This window comes from Ptychodera flava, chromosome 10, assembly GCF_041260155.1.
Source record: "Ptychodera flava strain L36383 chromosome 10, AS_Pfla_20210202, whole genome shotgun sequence".
NCBI classification, from domain to species: domain Eukaryota; kingdom Metazoa; phylum Hemichordata; class Enteropneusta; family Ptychoderidae; genus Ptychodera; species Ptychodera flava.
The window spans coordinates 38,810,969-38,830,369 of NC_091937.1; the positions used below are offsets into that span (position 1 = coordinate 38,810,969).

Consider the following 19,401-nt stretch of genomic DNA (forward strand, 5'->3'; position numbering starts at 1 on the left):
CTCTGCAATGATGGACACAGGATGTTGTTGACCGGTCGTGGCCCTGCCCGGTCACGCCTGATGCTCACAGGTGCGAGAGACTCCGGTGGCAACAAGTTACCAAAATATGAGATCACAGAGAAAATTAATCATTCGCACGGTACTCTCCGGGTCACAGTTCAGCAGACGGGATGTCTATTTTTAGAAGTCCATAGTACCCAGCAGGGACAATAAGCCGATAATTACTTTGAGAGATGCTTTACCGATCTGTTGACGTGAAAGGGTGTAAAATCTTTCACCTTTGCTCTTTTAAAGTAAATGTATCGGTTTCAGACATTAAAGTTAATCAAATATCGTTGATTGTTTTGAAATAGGAACAAATTTGAGATACACAGATGATTGTCAACACCTAAATTCGAGAAGAACTAATTTCAATTGCGCCGCGAAGCGTGCATCGCAGGCCGTTTCCTTACGCTCATGGACATCGAACTGTAAAACGGCTCAAATAACGATGTGTATGTCTCTCTCTCAGGATAGAGTCTATTGCGTGCAGCAGGAGTCGACAGGTCATGGATAGCACAAGGTGACCCCCGTCGGTGAACCATGGCAAATGCGTTACAGTGACGACGTCCAATTTAAAAGCGAAGAATGCCGGTCCAATAAGTGTGTGGCTTTTTAAGTGAATTACCTCAAAAGGGCAGTTGGTTACGGCTCGTACTGCGAGAATGCAGATGGTATTTTCATGGACACGGCGCACAGCCGGACGCACGGGTTAGGTCGAAGGGCAGCTTTGAATCTATTGCCACAGCTTCTCCCTATTAGGCTGCGTTCACAAATAACGATTAGGGGGGGGGGGGGGCTGGAGGAATTTCGATTGAAATCTTATTTTTTTTCATATCCCCCACTAAGTACCCAAAAAAATTTTCAAATGCCCCCCTCTATATGGTCAAAATTTTTCAAGTCCCCCCCCTAACTATCACAGGCCCGCATATTTGTAAAGGATGTGAGCGCAGAAAAAATAAACATGTATAGCGCCGTTCCGCTCACAGGTGTTCAACACAACCTGTTTTAGCACTTTCTATAGTCATATTCCCAAGGCAAGTTCTTTAAATGCATCAGTGAATTTTTTAGATTTATTGGTCTAAAAGCCAACATGAGTTAACCAACTCTGGCCAGGTCAATTGCTCCTGCTGAAGAGCACACAAATGACAATCATGAGAGAGTAGGAAAATTGTGAATTTTGGCTAATTGCCATATTGCACAGTGACCTACCAAAAATTTGTTTCAAAACTACAAGACATATATGGATTAGATGCTACTCAAAATTGACAACACTGGAAGGTAAAATGTTTCATCGAATAAATGTTTTATTCTCTGAAATTTTGGGTGTAATATTTTAAATTTGTTTAAAAATAAATAATTCCATTTGGTCACATATTTTTTCTTTTAGTCTTTACTGTTCAAAGTTTTACATCAGATTCTGTAACATTTTATAACAAGAATGTGAAAATTTAGAAAATCAAGCGTGGTGACCCCATCTTTTTTCTTTAATACCCGTATTTGATTATTCTCATATGCCAGAATTCAAATATTTCTGTGTTCTTCCATGTGTTGCTCTCTGGCCTGATCTTGTGTACAAGTATGTTTCACTGTCATGAGCATCATTTGACCCAAACTCTTCTGCATGTACATCAGAGTCAGAGCTATCTCTTGCACTGATCAGGTATGCAGTGACAGTGACACTGCAGGAGGAGAGCATTAATGATAGTGACACTACCTGTAGGCAGTAGCTGTATTAACTTTGATAATTTTGGCAATATTTTTGTTCAGTTTTACAACTGCATTCTTGTTCTACTCCCTACAGCATGTTGAATTGTCTAGTATTCAGCTAATGCTATCACAGCCTATATATGTGTACCATGCATTAAAACACTGACAACTGACTGTCAGCCAGGACTCCAATTAAATTATCCCCAAATACGTATTTATATTTATATATACAGGCTTTGTTGACAAACTAAATATTGTGTGTTTGCGCATGCTGTAGGGAGATAGCAGGAAACTATATTTGTTCCATTGCATAGAAATATTGCAGAAATCATTAACAGTTGCAGCTTCTGCCCAGGTTAGGAGGCTAAAGTTTGTTTTTTACGACAAACCACACATTTAGATTTTTTCGAGATACAAGTCATGAAATGTGACAAAATGGTTCTAAATTTTGTTAAATTATTACTATGATGACATTAAAAATGGTATTCATTTTTCATTGAATTATCTACAAAAACTTGGAATAGGAAAATGTAAAACACAAAAGGGAACCAAAAATTTTCAAGTCCCCCCTAGAGGTAGAGCAAAATTTTCAAGTCCCCCCCCTCTACTACCCCAAAAATTTTCGAATCCCCCCTGAATTTCCACACCCCCCTAATCGTTTTTTGTGAACGCAGCCTTAAAGCGTCATTAACCGTAAACTCTTATGTATTATGCAGTCTTTCTGTTTTTAAATACAGTTTTCTCGTTCTATTCCTGTCGGAATAGTTCATATCAGTCAACCAATCAACGCTAATCCTAGCGAGTGTAATTGCCATCGGTGACGAATTATTTTTGGTCCGGACTTTATTTATTTGCGCTACAAGTAACATTGAAAAGTACACAAAACACATTGTGTTGGCGAGGCTAATACTTATTATTTCGATGGACTTTAGAAAAGAATGTAAACACAATTTTCATCAACAGAACGGATGAAAATATTATCGAAAGTTATTATCCATGTATGCTGTTATTATCCATGTACTATGTAGTGTAATGTGTGTTCCTTTCCATTGTTTCTTACACAGGAAGGCAATTCCCATCTGCTGCAAAAGGGACCTGTGAAAGGTCAATTGAATGATTGGAAAAGTTCAAATAGTACATGAATTTGTGATCAAAACTATGTGTTCTTTCCAAGCTTCATTTAACGCAAAATGTCGCTGAGGGCGCAATTTACAGTTGCGACCCTTTTGAGCCAGACACACTTAGTATATGAGACGAACAAGCTATAGTGGGCGCCGTGCTTCTTCACTGTTTTCTGCCATATTTTCATACTCTTATGCAGTACACAATTCACCCCACCCCCCGCCCATTCTCGGACAAGTTGATTTCATGTGTACCTGATACAAATGTTATGCATTTCAAAAACGGTTTCGGGGAGATGTAGGCCGAACGCATTGTCTCACCCAAGATAAAACAGACTTGACTTTCCACTAGAGTACTGTGAGCGATGGGCACAGCAGAGCGGCAGATTAGAGATAGTAAGGTCTGACGTATGGCAGAATTAAATAAAAAAACGAACTGGAATTTAAGAGATTAGTTCTCAATTATCTGTATGACCACGTGATGTCATGTGCTGTATGTGGGTGCAAGCAAAGATATTTGGCACTTCGACGGATAAAATGTTCGTGAGAAACACAACCTTCCCTCTTTGTAGCAGCTGCAAAGTCACCATTTCTATACTAATTTTAGAAAGCATTGGCTGAATTTACTATACCACATTTACAAAGTTAGTAATGACAGCATCAATACTCAAGTTGTCTGTTCGCCATAAATAAACGCGATCCTTGGATAACAATGTTTTATTGCACTCCTGACAAAAGTTTCAAAAAAACGACTGAAAGAGATCCATAAAGCCAGCACTTGAACTTGTCGAAAGTCGGAAAATGTAAAATTTTGAAAATGTGCAAGACTTGCTATTGCGTCTCGAGGAACAAGTGTTGATATTTGAGGGGAAGATAATAAAGAATTGGATTTAATTGAGTAATCAAGTGGCGCAGTGATGGTGATGTTTTATTCTTGCTTAGGCGAGTAGCGACTGTTGAGGGCGCACTAACACACGAAGGTGCCAGGTGCACTGATGTACACTGAGCACGTCTCGTCACGCATGTGATCATTGAATGTCGTGGGTTGTTTCAACTGCCTGATAACTTCATTTGATGAAGGTGAATCGGTAGATTTAAGGTGTAAGGGACCGATCACAAGACCCCCAGGACGTAAATAATGATGGCTACCTTAAAAAGTACATTGAAAATTGCGGTCTTGCCAGAATTACAAATAATTTACAGGAGACTGGTGGCTGAACAGTACACGATTCTGAAAAAATATGCGTGCAACGCCACCTTGAAAGTTCATCAATGAAACAGCGCGTCTACAAATGGGAACTGCTATGTGTCTGACACGCCTTTTCCTAAAGGCGTGGGATAAGCTTACAGTTTCTGAAGTTTTGTGGTCAAGAATGAAACATTTGCCAAACTCTCTATCATTCGTCATTTGCGACATGTAGGGAGAGGGGTTTTCAGTGAAAGCTCAGAGTCTAGGCAACTTCTGATGTTCTGTGGGCGGCAGTGACTGGAAACACTGATTTGTTTTAAGCAGCAGTCTTCTATGGAAGACCGGTCACGACATGCGAGTTTATTTTTAACTGCGACCTGGGAGTTCTTAAACTGCGACATGCGAGTTCTTAAACTGCGACATGCGAGTTGCAAAACAAATAAGGCGTTTGCATACATGTCATTTCGTTCTCCTCCTAACGATGGATTACAGAGGTAGAGACAAGCTTATTTCTGCATACTTCTACCAGACATGAACTGAAAATGCTCACGTGTTTTCATAGATATTGCATTTGTCTGTAAATTTAAACTTTTGCCAATAGTTTTAAAGTTTTTTAAGCTGTGATGATCAAGATCATGGACATTATCATGACAGACCAATGACAACGGCCTTTTTATTTACAAATATGAATTCGGTGGAAAAAATGCTGAATGTCTTTGGCTTCTGGCATTGTATCAGCATTTACATAACAAGTGCAATTGATTGGTACAGTGCTTCACACTGTATAGGCCAAAGTGATATCACCATAAAGTAATGAAAAGCCATATACGCATTCTTTCAGAAAACCATTTTTATTTTTTAAGAACTCAAGTAAAAGATAAACAACATGGCTATTTTTGATAAATCTTTCAAGAAAATAGATTAAAATGAGCCATTGAGAAGGACATAGTTTAAATAGCAATAGAGAGTTAGTATGAGTAGTACGGAGAAATAATGGAGTGTTTTTGTGTAAGAGTAGTAAGGAGAAATTCCTCTGTATGAAAGTGTATGGGGGCCCGTTCTGGTCAAAATTATGTTTTATAAATTTTAGTATGTTAGAATTAATTTTATGTAGACTGGAATTAATTTACTAGCACCGCGAATTAATTGTATCTTTCTTTTAATTAATTTTTATATGCTTTAATTAATTTTGTGTAGTCATACCGAATTAATTTTATGTGTTCCAATTAATTATTTTTGCTTATCTTTGCAGTAATTAATTTTATGTAGTCTAGAATTAATTTTGCTAACATTTCAAATTATTTATTTTATGTGCCAGAATTAATTTTATGTAGTCTAGATTTAATATAATAATTCCTTCAATTAATTTTGGTTCAAAATGTTTTCACGTGCTGCAATTAATTTAATGTGTGCTAGAATTAATTTCTACTAGTGTCTTGAATTAATTTTGTGTTCGGTCGAAATAATTATGTGTTCGCTCGAATTAATTATGTCTTTGAGCAAATTAATTTTATGTGTTCGCTCGAATTAATTTTATGTGTTTGCTCGAATTAATTATATGTGTTTGCTCGAATTATTTTCGGCCGATCCCACAGTCCTTTGCGCACGCTTTCTTAATCAATATGGCGGCTCCCGACCGGAGTGGTTTATTCAGGTGTTCGAACCGTGATCTGTGAAAATGGAAATCAATACAATAAAGTGATCACAAAAACTTTTGTAGTGTCTCCTGTCTGAGGGATCGTGTATGTGATTGCCCATAGAGCGAAGCCTGACCAATTTTGTGTTTACGTCAGACGTGAACGTTCACCCTTTCTATCGGGCTTTGCCAATCATCGTGTACTGAAGTGTAGTGCAGTGTACCGTAAGCGTACGCAGCAATCGAAAATGAAATCTGCCGAACAGATATCTACGAATATGAAAACCAATAAAGAACTTATAATAACAATGACCACCAGGAAATGTCTCCAAGCTTGATTACTGTCAAATGTCCCTAATTACAAATATAGCATTCGGCAGTTTCACCTCTATCTGTATATGTAATACAGATAGACACAGGCGCTTAAAACTGTCGCTACGCGAAGCCGGCCTGTATACCGGAGAAGAAAACAGCCGGTTTCGCGACAGTTTCTCTGTGTCTATCTGTATATACACAGATAGATGGAGGTGAAACTGCCGAATGCTATATTTGTAATTAGGGACATTTCACAGTAATCAAGCTTGGAGACATTTCCTGGTGGTCATTGTTAAGTTCTTTATTGGTTTTCATATTCGTAGATATCTGTTCAGCAGATTTCATTTTCGCCTTGAATGCTGCGTACGCTTACAGTACAATGCACTACACTACAGTACACGATGATTGGCAAAGCCCGATAGAAAGGGTGAAAACACAAAATTGGTTGGGCTTGGCTCTATGGGCAATCACATACAAGATCCCTCAGACAGGAGACACCACAAAAGTTTTTGTGATCAGTTTATTAATATCCATTTTTACAGATCACGGTTCGAGCGCGCGCCTGAATAATACCACTCCGGGTCAGGAGCCGCCATATTGATTTAAGAAAGTGTGCGCAAAGGACTGTGGGATCGGCCGAAAATAATTCGAGCAAACACATATAATTAATTCGAGCAAACACATAAAATTAATTCGAGCGAACGCATATAATTAATTCGCACAAACACACAATTAATTCGAGCGTACACACACATAATTACTTAGACCGAACACAAAATTAATTCAAGACACTGGTAGAAATTAATTCTAGCAAACATTCAACTTGCAGCACGTGAAAACATTTTGAACCCAAAATTAATTGAAGGAATTAATATATTAAATCTAGACTACATAAAATTAATTCCGGCACATAAAATAAATAATTTGAAATGTTAGCAAAATTAATTCTAGACTACATAAAATTAATTACAGCAAAGATAAGCAGAAATAATTAATTGGAACACATAAAATTAATTCGGTATGACTACACAATATAAATTAAAGCATATAAAAATTAATTAAAAGAAAGATACAATTAATTCGAGGTGCTAGTAAATTAATTCCAATCTACATAAAATTAATTCTAACATACTAAAATTTATAAAACATAATTTTGACCAGAACGGGCCCTCATAAAAGTGGCTAACCAGTACTGGTCTTGCAAAGTGCCCTTGCTGAGTAATCCTTAAGTGTAATTGACATCACTGCAGAAATCTTTCAATTTTTTTTCTTTACAGTTGATTGTGAGATCATACCATTCAGTGCAAGGGGTGGTAAGCTGTCAAACTGTGAGCGTTTGGCGAGATTATTGTACCATCTCTCGGACTGAATGGTATGAACTCAATGTCAAGCTGGCGACGTCCTCGAAGCCCGGTGTCTTCAGTGTTTCAAAACGGCTGGAGAAAACATCAGGTTAACGTCAAATCAATGATATTTTGGGTTGGCTGGGCATGAAATAAACTGAACCTGTTTGTCCCACTTTTTCCTCGGGCAGTTCTCAGGCAGCTACGGTAGTCACGGGCAGTAATTAGTATGACCGCAGTTTTTGATTTAATTCTATTTTACAATGCAATCCAAATTGGTTTGTGGTCACTATAGTATGACTCAAGTACACCACTTTGCATGCAATGGATGTTAGTGTAAATGTGATCAAGGCATGATCCATAGTCTGTTGTTGACTCCTCAATAACTTGTGTGTAGTTGAAGTGCTTTGTCATAAGTTCAGATAGTTGTCTTGTAGATTGTGTTTGCTTTTGTAAGTCAACATTGAAATCACCAATGATCACGGTTGGTAGATTGTACTCAAGTGTATGGATGAGCTGAAGAAGAGCATGTTGTAAGTTTGATGTAGGTGATGATGGTGGATTGTAAACACCAACAATTTGAACTAAACCAAATGTTGTTTTGTGTATTGCAATTAAGAAATCTGTATTAAAACAATGCAGTGTCTGTGGGGTAGCTTCAAGAGTGTTTTCTTTGCTGTACATAACCATACCATGATATGGTCTGGTGTTGTTTTGACGGTTTTTATCATCCTGTCTGAAAAGGTTGAAGTCTGCTATTTTGAAGTCATCATTGTGATCGCCGGTTTGTAGTCTTGATTCACTGCAAATTAGTACATCAGCTGAAGTTAAGCTGAAATCACTAGCAACATCTTGAAAATGGCAATGAAGAGATCTCACATTTTGATAAGTAATAATGAATCTGTTCGATATAATATATGGTAATGTGAAACAGAGTTGTAGCATGGAATGGGTTCTCATGCGTTGCATCTCTTGTGTAACATCAGTGCTAACTGATATTTGATTTTCTTGTAATGTGGTTATGTTGAGACCTGTAAGTTTAGTCACTCTGCTTAAAGCAACATAGTGTACATGACACTGATTTCTTTGTTTGCTGTACTGAAGTCCACAACCACATTGTTAAGTGTATCACCTTGACAACGATGTATTGTTTTGGCACTAGCTGGTCTGAGTGGAAATTGTTTTCTCACAACTTCTGCATTTTTGTGTCTTCCCACTCTAAATTGCCGTGATATCTGTAAAACTGGCGTCCATCTGTGAGATACTTTGTCATGTATTAAATGCCGTTTTTCACGTCGCAGGTTTTTGCCAACACAATCGTCATCAAATAAAATCCATAGAATAGTAACATGATGCAAATCAGGTCCATCGATTATTTGATTACTCCTGGAGTACCATTTATCAATCCATCATTTACAGACAGATTAATGCAAAGCTCAATACGCTGATTTGTTCCAATTGATAATTTAGAAACTAACCCATTGTTTTTTGAGCAGGAAGCATGACAACAATACCTAATGTTTTGTGTTTTTATGATCTCAGAGACATCGCCAATGACTGTATCAGTAGCAGGTATACATGTTTTTATTCCTGTAAGTCTGTCATATGCTATTGCATTGTGGTCATCAACAAGTCTGTTCTCGCAATAAAGATGTACTGTCGACTCATCAATAGATGAAGTTTTTTTATCAACACTGACTATTCGAGTTTGCAGAACTTTTATGTCATGAGATGTATGCTTTCCCTCACGTATACGGTTGAGTAATTTAGCAAAATTCTGGTCATCCTTTTGCCTCATAATATCTGTTAATTCAAACATTTGAACAGGTCTTTCCAGATGTTGACAGCCAATGGCCCATAATCATGTTGAAGGTCGTTAAATATCCAACCATCAAAGACAGGTTTTAATTGATATAAGTCGCCAAAGCTAACAACGCTGACACCACCAAAGATTTTATTGTTGGCCATTATCTGTTGTAGTCTGAGATTGATATAGTTTAACATACCATTACCAACCATGGAGATTTCATCTATGAATATGACTTTTAAGTTCCTGTATTTTGCTTGTAGAGTATTAAGTCTTTCTGATGTCAGTGGTCTATAATGAAAACCTTGGGATGCAGGAATTTGAAAAGCTGAATGAATTGTAGTACCCTTAATGTTGTAAGCAGCTTTTCCAGTAGGTGCAACTAGTAATAAGTGTATGTTGTCAGGATTTTCACCAGGAAGATTTGAAAGATATTTTAAAAGTACTTGATACAATGATTTGAGAACAAGAGATTTCCCTACACCAGCGCCACCTGTTACAAAAATATTTAACGGCTCTGTCCTTGTTTTCATCCAATGTACTATGTGATAGAATATTTCTTTTTGTTTCTTGTTGAGTTTCTGTAAAAGTGGATATAATTCATTATCACCATTCGTGGTTGTTGAAGATCTTCAATAATGGGATTATTTGTACTGATGCCAATGTCCTGTCCAATGTCATATTTAGAATGACTCTCATCACATGGTGCAAACATACTCAATGTGTCACTTGGCCTTGATCCTTCTAAAATGTCTTGATGTTCCTGATGTTGTGTATTTGGAGCAACATTATCAAACATATCAATGGCTGTGTTTTGTACTGCTTCAATAGCTTGATCTAATTCCTGAGCATTTTTATTGTACTCCTTTTCTTTAGAATCTACTTCAAATTTTACTTGCATGTAACGATCATAGTATGTTTTGCACCCTGCAAGGAGTTCATTTTCATTTCGCCAAGGATAAAACAACATTATTAACTCTCTGTAATGATTTTCTTTGTCTTTTTCCCTATGGAAACGAACATATCTGATAACTTTACTTTTGGTGCGTTTTTTATACACAAGGCCACGTATCTGATATATTGTGTTGTTTTCATCATCATCATCCTCTTCATCAGTTTTGTAGAAGTCATCATTATCTTGATAATGATCTTGCGGGTTATCTTTTAACTTTTGAAAACTGTACCATGCTGCCAAGTCTGCCAAGCACAATTTCTCAAGGGCTTTTGGGCGCCTCTCATATTTTTTCAAGATGCTATCACTTTCTATGTCAGTAGCATTTGGACGCATGTTTTGTATGTCATCAAGAGGTTTCAATAGGATAACTCTATCATCAGGGGGTGATGTGTTAATAAATGTGAAGCCGCGTGAAGCTCTTCTTAGTCTCATTTGCATAACAAGGTAAACAGCTTCTTGAGCACTAACTTCAACATGATTAAGGAATTTGTTTCCTATATGCTTGACACTTTCGCTGATATCATGACATCCTTCCCTTGCTTCTTCCACAGCCCTACTGAGCAAATTACTCATTCCACGTTGAGCTTTACTAATGTAAGATGCGATGTACATGGCACATGCATATGGATCAAGAATGAATTGAATGTCCAATGCTCTCCAAGCTTTGAGTAGGGTTTCATTGTAGCTGTTAATTCTTATTTCATTTGGTGACCTCTTGAGGGATATTTTATCTGATGTTAGAGATGACTGTATTGCATTAATATAGGTTTGTTCATCAAGTTGTAGTTTATTTAAGAATTCAGAAAAAGAAAGAGTTTCTCCAAATTGTAAATCAGTAACAACAGTCTTGATATTTTCATAGTGCTTTTGAAGGATCTGTTCTGTGCTTTCATCAGTATCCATTGGCAATGGCTGCAATATCATTGTTCTTGGCATAGGTGGCACAGGAAATCCAAATCTGCAAACACATTGGCCTTTTTTCTTACAGGTTTTTGCATGTCTGTGCATTTGATAATTTATCAATTCAGCGAAGGATTCATTACTGGTATCATTTGAACATGTAATATACTGATCTATGAATTGTGTGATGTCATCATCACTATTTTCACCATATTGTGGTGCATCTTTAATCCATACAAGCATGTGTATATGTGGTGATCCTCTTTGTTGGAATTCCACTCTGTAAAAGTAATCGTGTATTTCACCAATTGGATGATGTGAGCTCATTAGGAAATCATGCATAAATCGTTGAAATGAATAGTCAAAGTGTCGAGCACACGTAACAGGGTCAGATTTTATCAAATCAGATTTTGTATTCCAAGACATGTTCAATACATCGTCATCTGTGTATTCCTTGTTGTGAACTGTCCTTCCAAGAATTTTCAATAGATGTATCCATTTAGATTCTGCTGATGAAAATGACATGAAAAATGTTGGAATACCAAGTTGACGTATCATGGCAAATATATCTTTCTTTGCACTCTCCCAGTATGGTGGTGAACCTCTAAGTGTCTTCAACACTCTGAATCCCTCATCAAGTCGAACAATTTTATCAACATTTTGTGGTGATTGAAGCTCACCAGCTGTTAATTTGCGGCCCTTCAGATTACATTTTCGCAAACATAATGTTGCCTTGTCTTTAATCTGCTTGATTTGTAATTTTTTTAGTTTAAAGAAAATGTTAGGCATCGACTTTGCAACTCTCCTATCTTTGTGTCGAAGTTCCCATTTACACAATGTACTATATAATACAGGGACTATGCGTTTCTTTGTCTGGGTTGACCACAATATATTGTTGGAAATGAGAGCTCCTCAGAATATTTGTCTTGAAATATTCCTAGTGGTTTATTGTTCTCGCCTGGTGCATAACAAACTGCGCCATCAGAGTCTGTGTGTTGATCATATAAAGGTGACAGCATTGTATCCAGTGTGCCAGCGGATGATCTTCCAATTTTATTTCTTCAGTCCAATTATCATCATCATCATGATCATCATGATCATTACTGTCATCTTGTTTACATGTTTGTTTGTCAGACATGTGAGAATAATCATGATCGTCATTTTCCTCACAAAATTCCTGCCAATTGTGGTTTTCATCCTTTCTGCAAACAACCCAATCTGTAGATATTGTAATCAGTTCTGCTTTATATAAGGGGCTATTTTTAACTAACCAATTAGCTGCTTGTAAGACTTTCACTGGTCTGACATTCTCTACCTGATAGGCATGACTATAGCTAATCTTTCTTTTAAATTTGACAGGTATTGTCTGCGATTCATTTAAAGTTCTAGGTAATGTAGAGACAGTAGTTGATACATCAGCTATAACATTGACTATGTTACCTCTGAGACTAACTTGTCTACCTCTTGGCAATTCTCTTATTTGCATGAATGGAATGCGTAAGGCAACAAGTCTTTCTTCTAGTGGATGTAACTGTAACTCGGGGGGAATTAATGGAAATGACATGTTATTGGCCACAGAACAAGGAGGCAACTTTGACTCTTTTAAATATGAATAACAAGTTTTACATAATGGTGCCATATCATTATCTGTAGCCTGAGATGATGCAAAGGTGTTTAACTTTTCTTTAACATTATTGTAGTTCAAACACTTTCTCTGTACCACAGCTGTTGGCAGCACACACATACAAAATTTGGGCCATTCTGAACTGCACCGTGAAAAATTTGTATCAGCTCTTCAATAGATTTGGCAGCACTACATCTTCTGTTGTTTAGTTTGTTTAATCTATCTCTCATTTGCTCTCTCTCTCTATATGATTTATCAGTTCTTTTAATACTTTTAATATTGGCATCTCTGATCTTTTCGCTTTCCCTGAAGACCTGGTCAGTTCTCTTTGTCTTTTTAGCATTAGCATTTCTTTCCCTTTCATTTTCTCTGTACTCATCATCACACCGTCTCAATTTCATTGATGTCCTGTTTCTCTTGTTTTCAGTTTGTTTATACACATCATCAGTTCTCATAATTTTCTTAGCATTCATATCTCTTTGCCTTTCAGTTTGCCTGTATGCTGGATCAGCTCGTTTATTTTGCTTGGCTGTTAAATCTCTTTGGTTTTCGCTTTGCCTAAACTCTATTTGTTCTCTCTTTTCTCTCTTGGCAATCATGTCTCTCTGTTTCTCTATTTCTCTATAATTTACACAATGTTCATTTTGCGGCATAGATTTCTCTGTTTGTACTGGTCCAAAACTGTTTACATTTATTGCTTGTGACAAATTTTGCTCTGTGCTTTGCAGAAAGTCATAGTGACCACTATCAATTTCTCCTTCAACACGGATTGCATGATACAAAAGATGTATACTTACAGAAGAATTACCAACAGTCTCTAATGGTTCACTTAAAGTGTCAAGATGAACTGCAATATTAATGTTATATGCAAGCGCTGCAGCATTTATTTCAATGTCCCCTCCATAAGTTGCATTACCTGGTTCAGATCTGGACATATACTGCCTATAGTCATCTTGAGAGACAATATGCCATCTTTCATATTCACCTTTATTGGATCCTCATATCTGTCCCAATGTTCAATTACATAGTCAACAGTATGTACTCTTATTGCATGATGATGATCTTGTGTTCCATAGAGTCCTAGACTTATAGCACGGAACAAGCAATTACCATCACCTTCGACATTAACCTTTGTGTAACATCTGTGAGGAGTCTGCAACTGTCTTTTTCGTTGCATGTACAATTTACTTCTTTCATTTTTTGCTTTTATGCTCAGTTTTTTTACTCTCATTGTACTTTTATAGTAACGTTGTGTTATGGGTGTGCTTAATATTATAATAAGTTCTTACAGTCAATTCAAGCACTTGTATAGGAAGAAAAATTAATAATTTGACTGATGTTGCTTATTGCTTCCTTGATTTCTTCTGATGCTATGAAAAGTGAAACCTTAAAAGTTGAAGTATTGATGAAAGAATGATTGTGTTTGTTGAGATTGTAGACTATGAATGTGTTATTGCTTGTCAATATTGTGCAGTTTAGACGTTGAACCCTTTCACTACACAATTTAGGTCCAACTTTATTGGGGAAGCTGGACCTAGACAGAAAAAAGCAGTTAAAAGGGTTGTCAGTAATAAGTAGACAATGATAGAATGTGGTATGACTGTTCTTGTTTATTATGAAGTAAATGAATGCCAATTTTCAGAAATTGTAGAGAAATGTCAGTCTTCCTTATATATTCAGTACGCTGAAGTAATTCTATTTGATTGCAAATAATCTGCCTGTAAACAATACTCTTGTTTCCTATCAGGAAGTAAATGATAGAGCACTAACTTGTGTGCTGTTAAATATTCACGGTATAATTTCACAATGTACACTGAGGAAGACAAAGACAAAACTTTACTGCCTTATTTTTTTTCTTCTGCAAGTTAATACTGAATATTATCAATGTCAAATCAGTTGTGATCTAAATGCAAAATTAACCACAACAGTGTTTGCTCAAAGTACTATCAGCAATGTTGTAACCAATGCTTGTTGACTATCAATTTGTGATCTTGAACGCGCCTCTACAGGCAGTCTGTACCGTCTATGGGCAACTGTGCCTCAACTGGGCAGTCTGTGCCTCTTATAGGCAAGTGATTGTGTTGTACCCCTTTGGGCAAGTTATTGTTTGCGCCTCCTATGGGCAAATGATTATTGCGCCTCCTATGGGCAAGTTATTATTGCGCCCTTCCTATGGGCAAGTTATTATTGCGCCTCCTGTGGGCAAGTTATTGCTGTGCCTCCTATGGGCGAGTGAATGTCACCACGTATATGGCCTCCTGGTATAATCTGTTAAAGAAACAAAAAATAAAGTAAGACATCCATTGCATCCTGTTAATATACATATTTGTACCAGTGAAAAAAATTGGCAAAAAGATGAATTTGATGTTTTACAACATGTAAAGAACTTATTCCATTTTTTCATGGAAATTATTGACCAACAAGTTCATCATTGATGACACGACACCATTCCTACAAAGGCAAGTTTGCATGACATTGGTCCAGGTATGTCAGACATATCTTTGTGAATGGCCACAAAATATAACATAATGGCTGCCTGATGGCATTGATAGTATCAAAGAACAAATTGAAATCGGTTTGGGCATGTCTGAAATATCTACCTAGATGCCTGAATGCACACACAATGAAAAGCTGCATGGACTAACAAAGAATGGCAAAAGTGAATGAACTCACACAAAAAAATATGTGGATTTAATTGGAATGTCCTAATGAATGCCCTGTGGTGATGTAATCATCAATAGACCACTTCTGCAAATGAAAAAAAACATAACACCAAGGATTAAAATGACCACTGTCATAAATTTTGTTGACTCCATGAAGTGCCATATCATTTACTAGAACAGTGATACAACATTATCGAAAGCTCTGTTAACATTTCTCACACAACTTCCATGTCCAACAATCTCTTCAAATAGCTATCTTAATGTTTTTGATGTGTGTATGACATGTCATTTTGTTTTAATGAAATATAAGGGCAACACACGGATGTAAATCTCATCAAATTAAGTTTATCTTTTAGGACCCATTTAAACCTCATTAGTTCACTCATAGAGTATACTTTTCATGAATAATAAATGAATTCATGGTTTATCATCACTTTGTCCTGTGACATTTCATCACATTACCATTTTGTCCTCATAATGATTCATTCAACACTCAAAGCTGGATAAGAAAGGGCACTAAAATTAATCTGCATATTACTAAACTTGTGTAATTTTTTACAAGCTGTACTTTAGAAAATTGTCAAAATTTACAGGATGGAAAGTCAGGAAATCTCCACACTACACACACACACTAATTGATCAGTTCCTACCAGCCGACAGGCTTTATTGATCTATCAACAATTACAGTGGTGGCCTACTACCAGGATCTTGCAAGCAATATTTGTCTGGAAGTTATGAATATGATGAATAAATGTCATTTTTTCATTATACAAGCCTTCCCAACTATGGGGTGGACCATTTGATATCCTGGGGGGGGGTCTGGAAGATTTTTGGGGCATTTTACATTCTTATTCGCTTTTGATGGTAACGCATTTTCCGAGCAAAGTCTTTGCCACTGAGTACCAACCATCGAAATTCAGTAGCTTGTCCCACATTATAGGAAACTAAAAAAGTATGTAAATGATCAGACATATTATTATGACGATATCATGAAAATATTACCTGAAACCCTTTCGGAGCACCACAACAGACCCTATACACAAACAATAATAGTAACTATTCATCATTGCTACCAGTGTACCTAGAATATCCATGTCCCCGCGACATCTACGAGAACGAAAACTATTGCCCAATCTAAAATCCCTAACCCTAATCTATGGCTTTGCCACGACAAAATTAGGTGCCACGACAAAATTAGCCTAACCAGCCTATGACTCTCGTCGATTGTCACAAAACAATCTTTACGTGGACTATTTTTATGAAATAGTAATAACATTGACACCAGTCAAGTTGTTATTCTTCGTGCAGGACCTCTCGTGTACGCTAAGGGATACGCTGTCGGCCGGACCCACGTGGGTTTTGGAGACAGTGCAGCGTACACAGAAATCTACCCGACCTAGCTAGCTCTGCGTACCGTGCTGTGTGTTTCAGGTGTTACACGGCCCCACCACATCTAATGGATGAATTCTACAGAGGAGCCAGCGTAGCTGACATTGGCGCACGCCAAGAAAACATTTAATCACAGAACAGTGAAGCGTAAAGTAATGGATTCTTTCAATCATGCTACAGACTTTTTAAGGTTTGTGACAGAGGGCCTTGTCTGCCTTCTTACAATGAAGCAACTACAGCTGTCATCTCTGAACAGTCGACCCCAAGACTCACTTTATAATGAGCCAACAAACGTGCGCCAGAAAATCTCAAAAGCCGTTGCTCAAAAAATATGGGTCTAAATGAATACAAAGGATTTGGAAGACCTCATTAGACTAGATGAAAGATGTGATGATGTAGATGATAGTGGCGGGGGGCGGGGAACGCCCGAAACACACAGCAGGTACGCAGGGCAAGAGCCGACCGTACAAATCTATGCCATGAAAAAGTCAAGTTCGGAACTACAGCTCCCAGTCGCGATCGAGTCACAGTCGCGCTCCTTCTCAATTCTTTTGATGCATGTACCGTACTATTCACTTTCTCAACCGTAAACTCAAAGCGTCCAAGTCAAATCGTGGTATCGAACAAAGGTGCATACATCAAATCACGACATAGAATCAACACATCACACACAAATTACTTTGAATTACTTACCGACACCACACCGACAGTCCATCAAAATCACGCTTCAGAATTTGTACAGCAAAAAGCCGGATAAGCGTACTCACAGCACAGAAAGGCTGTGGAGACAAGCGAAGAACTATGTGCTCGTTATGATACGGCGGTATAACTTGATTTACGCGACGATGGCGGGAGACGAATTGTACAAGTACAGTAACTGCAGTAAGACTGGCTTTATGCCGCTAGGGTTTGTGGGTAAAATGTATCCAGCTGTAGCCAACCTGGACAAGCACATTTCACAGCGCCCTCAAACAGTCGATTGTTTTCACTTGTCATACGCGGCGTAACAGAAAAATTAAAACTTTCATAACTTCATTAATATCCAAGCCACGCCCACCAAAACCTTTTCAGTTCTAGCCATTTGAATTCTGAAGATGTCTACCAAATTTGACTGAAATACGTTCAGCCGTTTTTGAGAAAATGGACCAACAGACAGACAGACACACAGACAGACAGACATCGCTGCGACATATGCTCACGTGTTCACACGTGAGCAAAAAATGGATAGGCCTACACCCTGGGAGAAATAGCGGCCACGTTAGGACTCCGACATGTAGGGAAGACCAGTCACGACCTGCGACATACGACCTGCGTCTTTAAACTGTGATCTGCGACCTAACCCTAACTAGCTTGTCATTTTTCTATCTCTAAAATAAGTCACTGTATCAAATATATATTGTGAAATATTTGTGCATGTTGCTTTCTCATACTGAATTCTCATAGAGAGAACAGAAAAGTATCAGGAATTTGTCATCCTTTTCATATGAAATGCAGACTTCATAACGGTACACTTTCACTTAGCAAACATCAAGATATCTCTGATTTATTGAAGTATGGCGCCCGAAGGGCGCGCCGAAAAATATGAAACATCCTGATATCTCTGATATATATGCCTTGCATATTAAAGTCATGCACCTGAAGGGCATGCTGAAAAATGTCTGATATATTAAAGTAATGAGATTGTAGAGCACACTGAAAAATATGGAACGTACAGATATCTCTGATGTATGTATGCTTGATATGTTAAAGTGGGGCGAGCTGAAAAATATGACTGATTATTAAAGTCACGCGCCCGAAGGGCGCGCCGAAAAATACAACGAATGATGAAATTTGTGGCTGACACTAGCATTTTAGGCAATGATGAGCCTGTGTCAAAATTCAAAAACACACTGACCCCCCTATTGGGCATTTCAAAAACATGGTGACCCCCCCTATCACCAAAGTCAAAAACAGGGTGACCCCCCCCATGAATCCACCGCCCCCCCCAGGCTGAAGAAACTGACCAGTCCCTAACCCCTACCCTAACCCTAACCCCTAACCCCTAACCCTAACCGCAGATCGCAGTTTTAAAAACTCGCATGTCGCATGTCGTGACCGGTCTTCCATAGTCTTCAATCCCTGGTTCTCGCATTAGTGCTTGTTGACATCGAATATTTACGCCATATTAGTGATTTGTACTCCCAGGACCTTTGACAGTTGTGTCCACGTAAACATTTTGTCCAGAGACGAAACTGATAAAAACTTTCCTTTTTTTTCATTCACTGGACTATTTTACGTGACACTGTACATGTGCGTTCTTCTCAGCCACATGTACACACGTCTATGAGGCGCGTAGGCACAGAGGAGTTTTAGAAAACGGATGAAGGGGAGTCAAAACACTATCAACTCATGCTCTGAGAACAGTAGACAGCACAGTTATGTAGAGTAGACGATACGCCAGGATTCTTGATCTTCCACTGGTACTCATCTAGTCACCTTCAAGAACCGATTTGGTTTGCTCATCTGTCTGGCATGGTTGTATATTCTCAAACAATAAGTAATTTGACACGGTGAAGCCCGCGTGAAGTAGTTCACGGTTGTTTACAAGTATACATGGTACATGGTGATCACAACAACTTCGTTTCACTGTGCGCGCAAAGGGTGAAGTCCATTGCCTCGCCTCAATCAGGGCATGGAATGAACAAAGCTGTCACAGATAGCTAATCAATCG

At 37.9% G+C, this 19,401-nt stretch overlaps 2 protein-coding genes and 1 long non-coding RNA gene across 4 annotated transcripts in view; all 3 read right to left on the minus strand.

The window, feature by feature from the left end:
• The window catches only part of LOC139142724 (probable methyltransferase-like protein 24), a 40,504-nt gene extending 40,057 nt beyond the window's left edge, over positions 1–447 (minus strand). For both annotated transcript variants that reach the window (XM_070712828.1, XM_070712827.1), the window contains exon 1: positions 1–447. The gene's annotated coding sequence lies outside the window, so the exon portion shown is untranslated.
• Positions 448–9,701: 9,254 nt separating this feature from the next.
• Positions 9,702–13,238, minus strand: LOC139141648 (uncharacterized). Its single transcript, XM_070711236.1, has 2 exons — positions 12,911–13,238; positions 9,702–11,698 (listed from the first exon to the last, which is right to left on the minus strand). The coding sequence occupies exons 1-2, from the start codon at positions 13,236–13,238 to the stop codon at positions 9,702–9,704; spliced, it is 2,325 nt and encodes a 774-aa protein (XP_070567337.1).
• Positions 13,239–14,229: 991 nt separating this feature from the next.
• On the minus strand, positions 14,230–17,562 carry LOC139142723 (uncharacterized). Its single transcript, XR_011554461.1, has 3 exons — positions 17,385–17,562; positions 15,313–15,387; positions 14,230–14,907 (listed from the first exon to the last, which is right to left on the minus strand). It is a non-coding gene; the product is annotated as an uncharacterized lncRNA (long non-coding RNA).
• Positions 17,563–19,401: the final 1,839 nt, after the last annotated feature.

Excerpts from the sequence above, each read along its gene's own strand:
- LOC139141648 (XM_070711236.1), bottom strand. The coding sequence starts at position 13,238 with ATGATTGCCAAGAGAGAAAAGAGAGAACAAATAGAGTTTAGGCAAAGC. Across the intron at positions 11,699-12,910 it reads CAGAGATGCCAATATTAAAA|CTGGTGAGCTTCAATCACCA; the intron begins GTATTAAAAGAA and ends GCAAATTAACAG.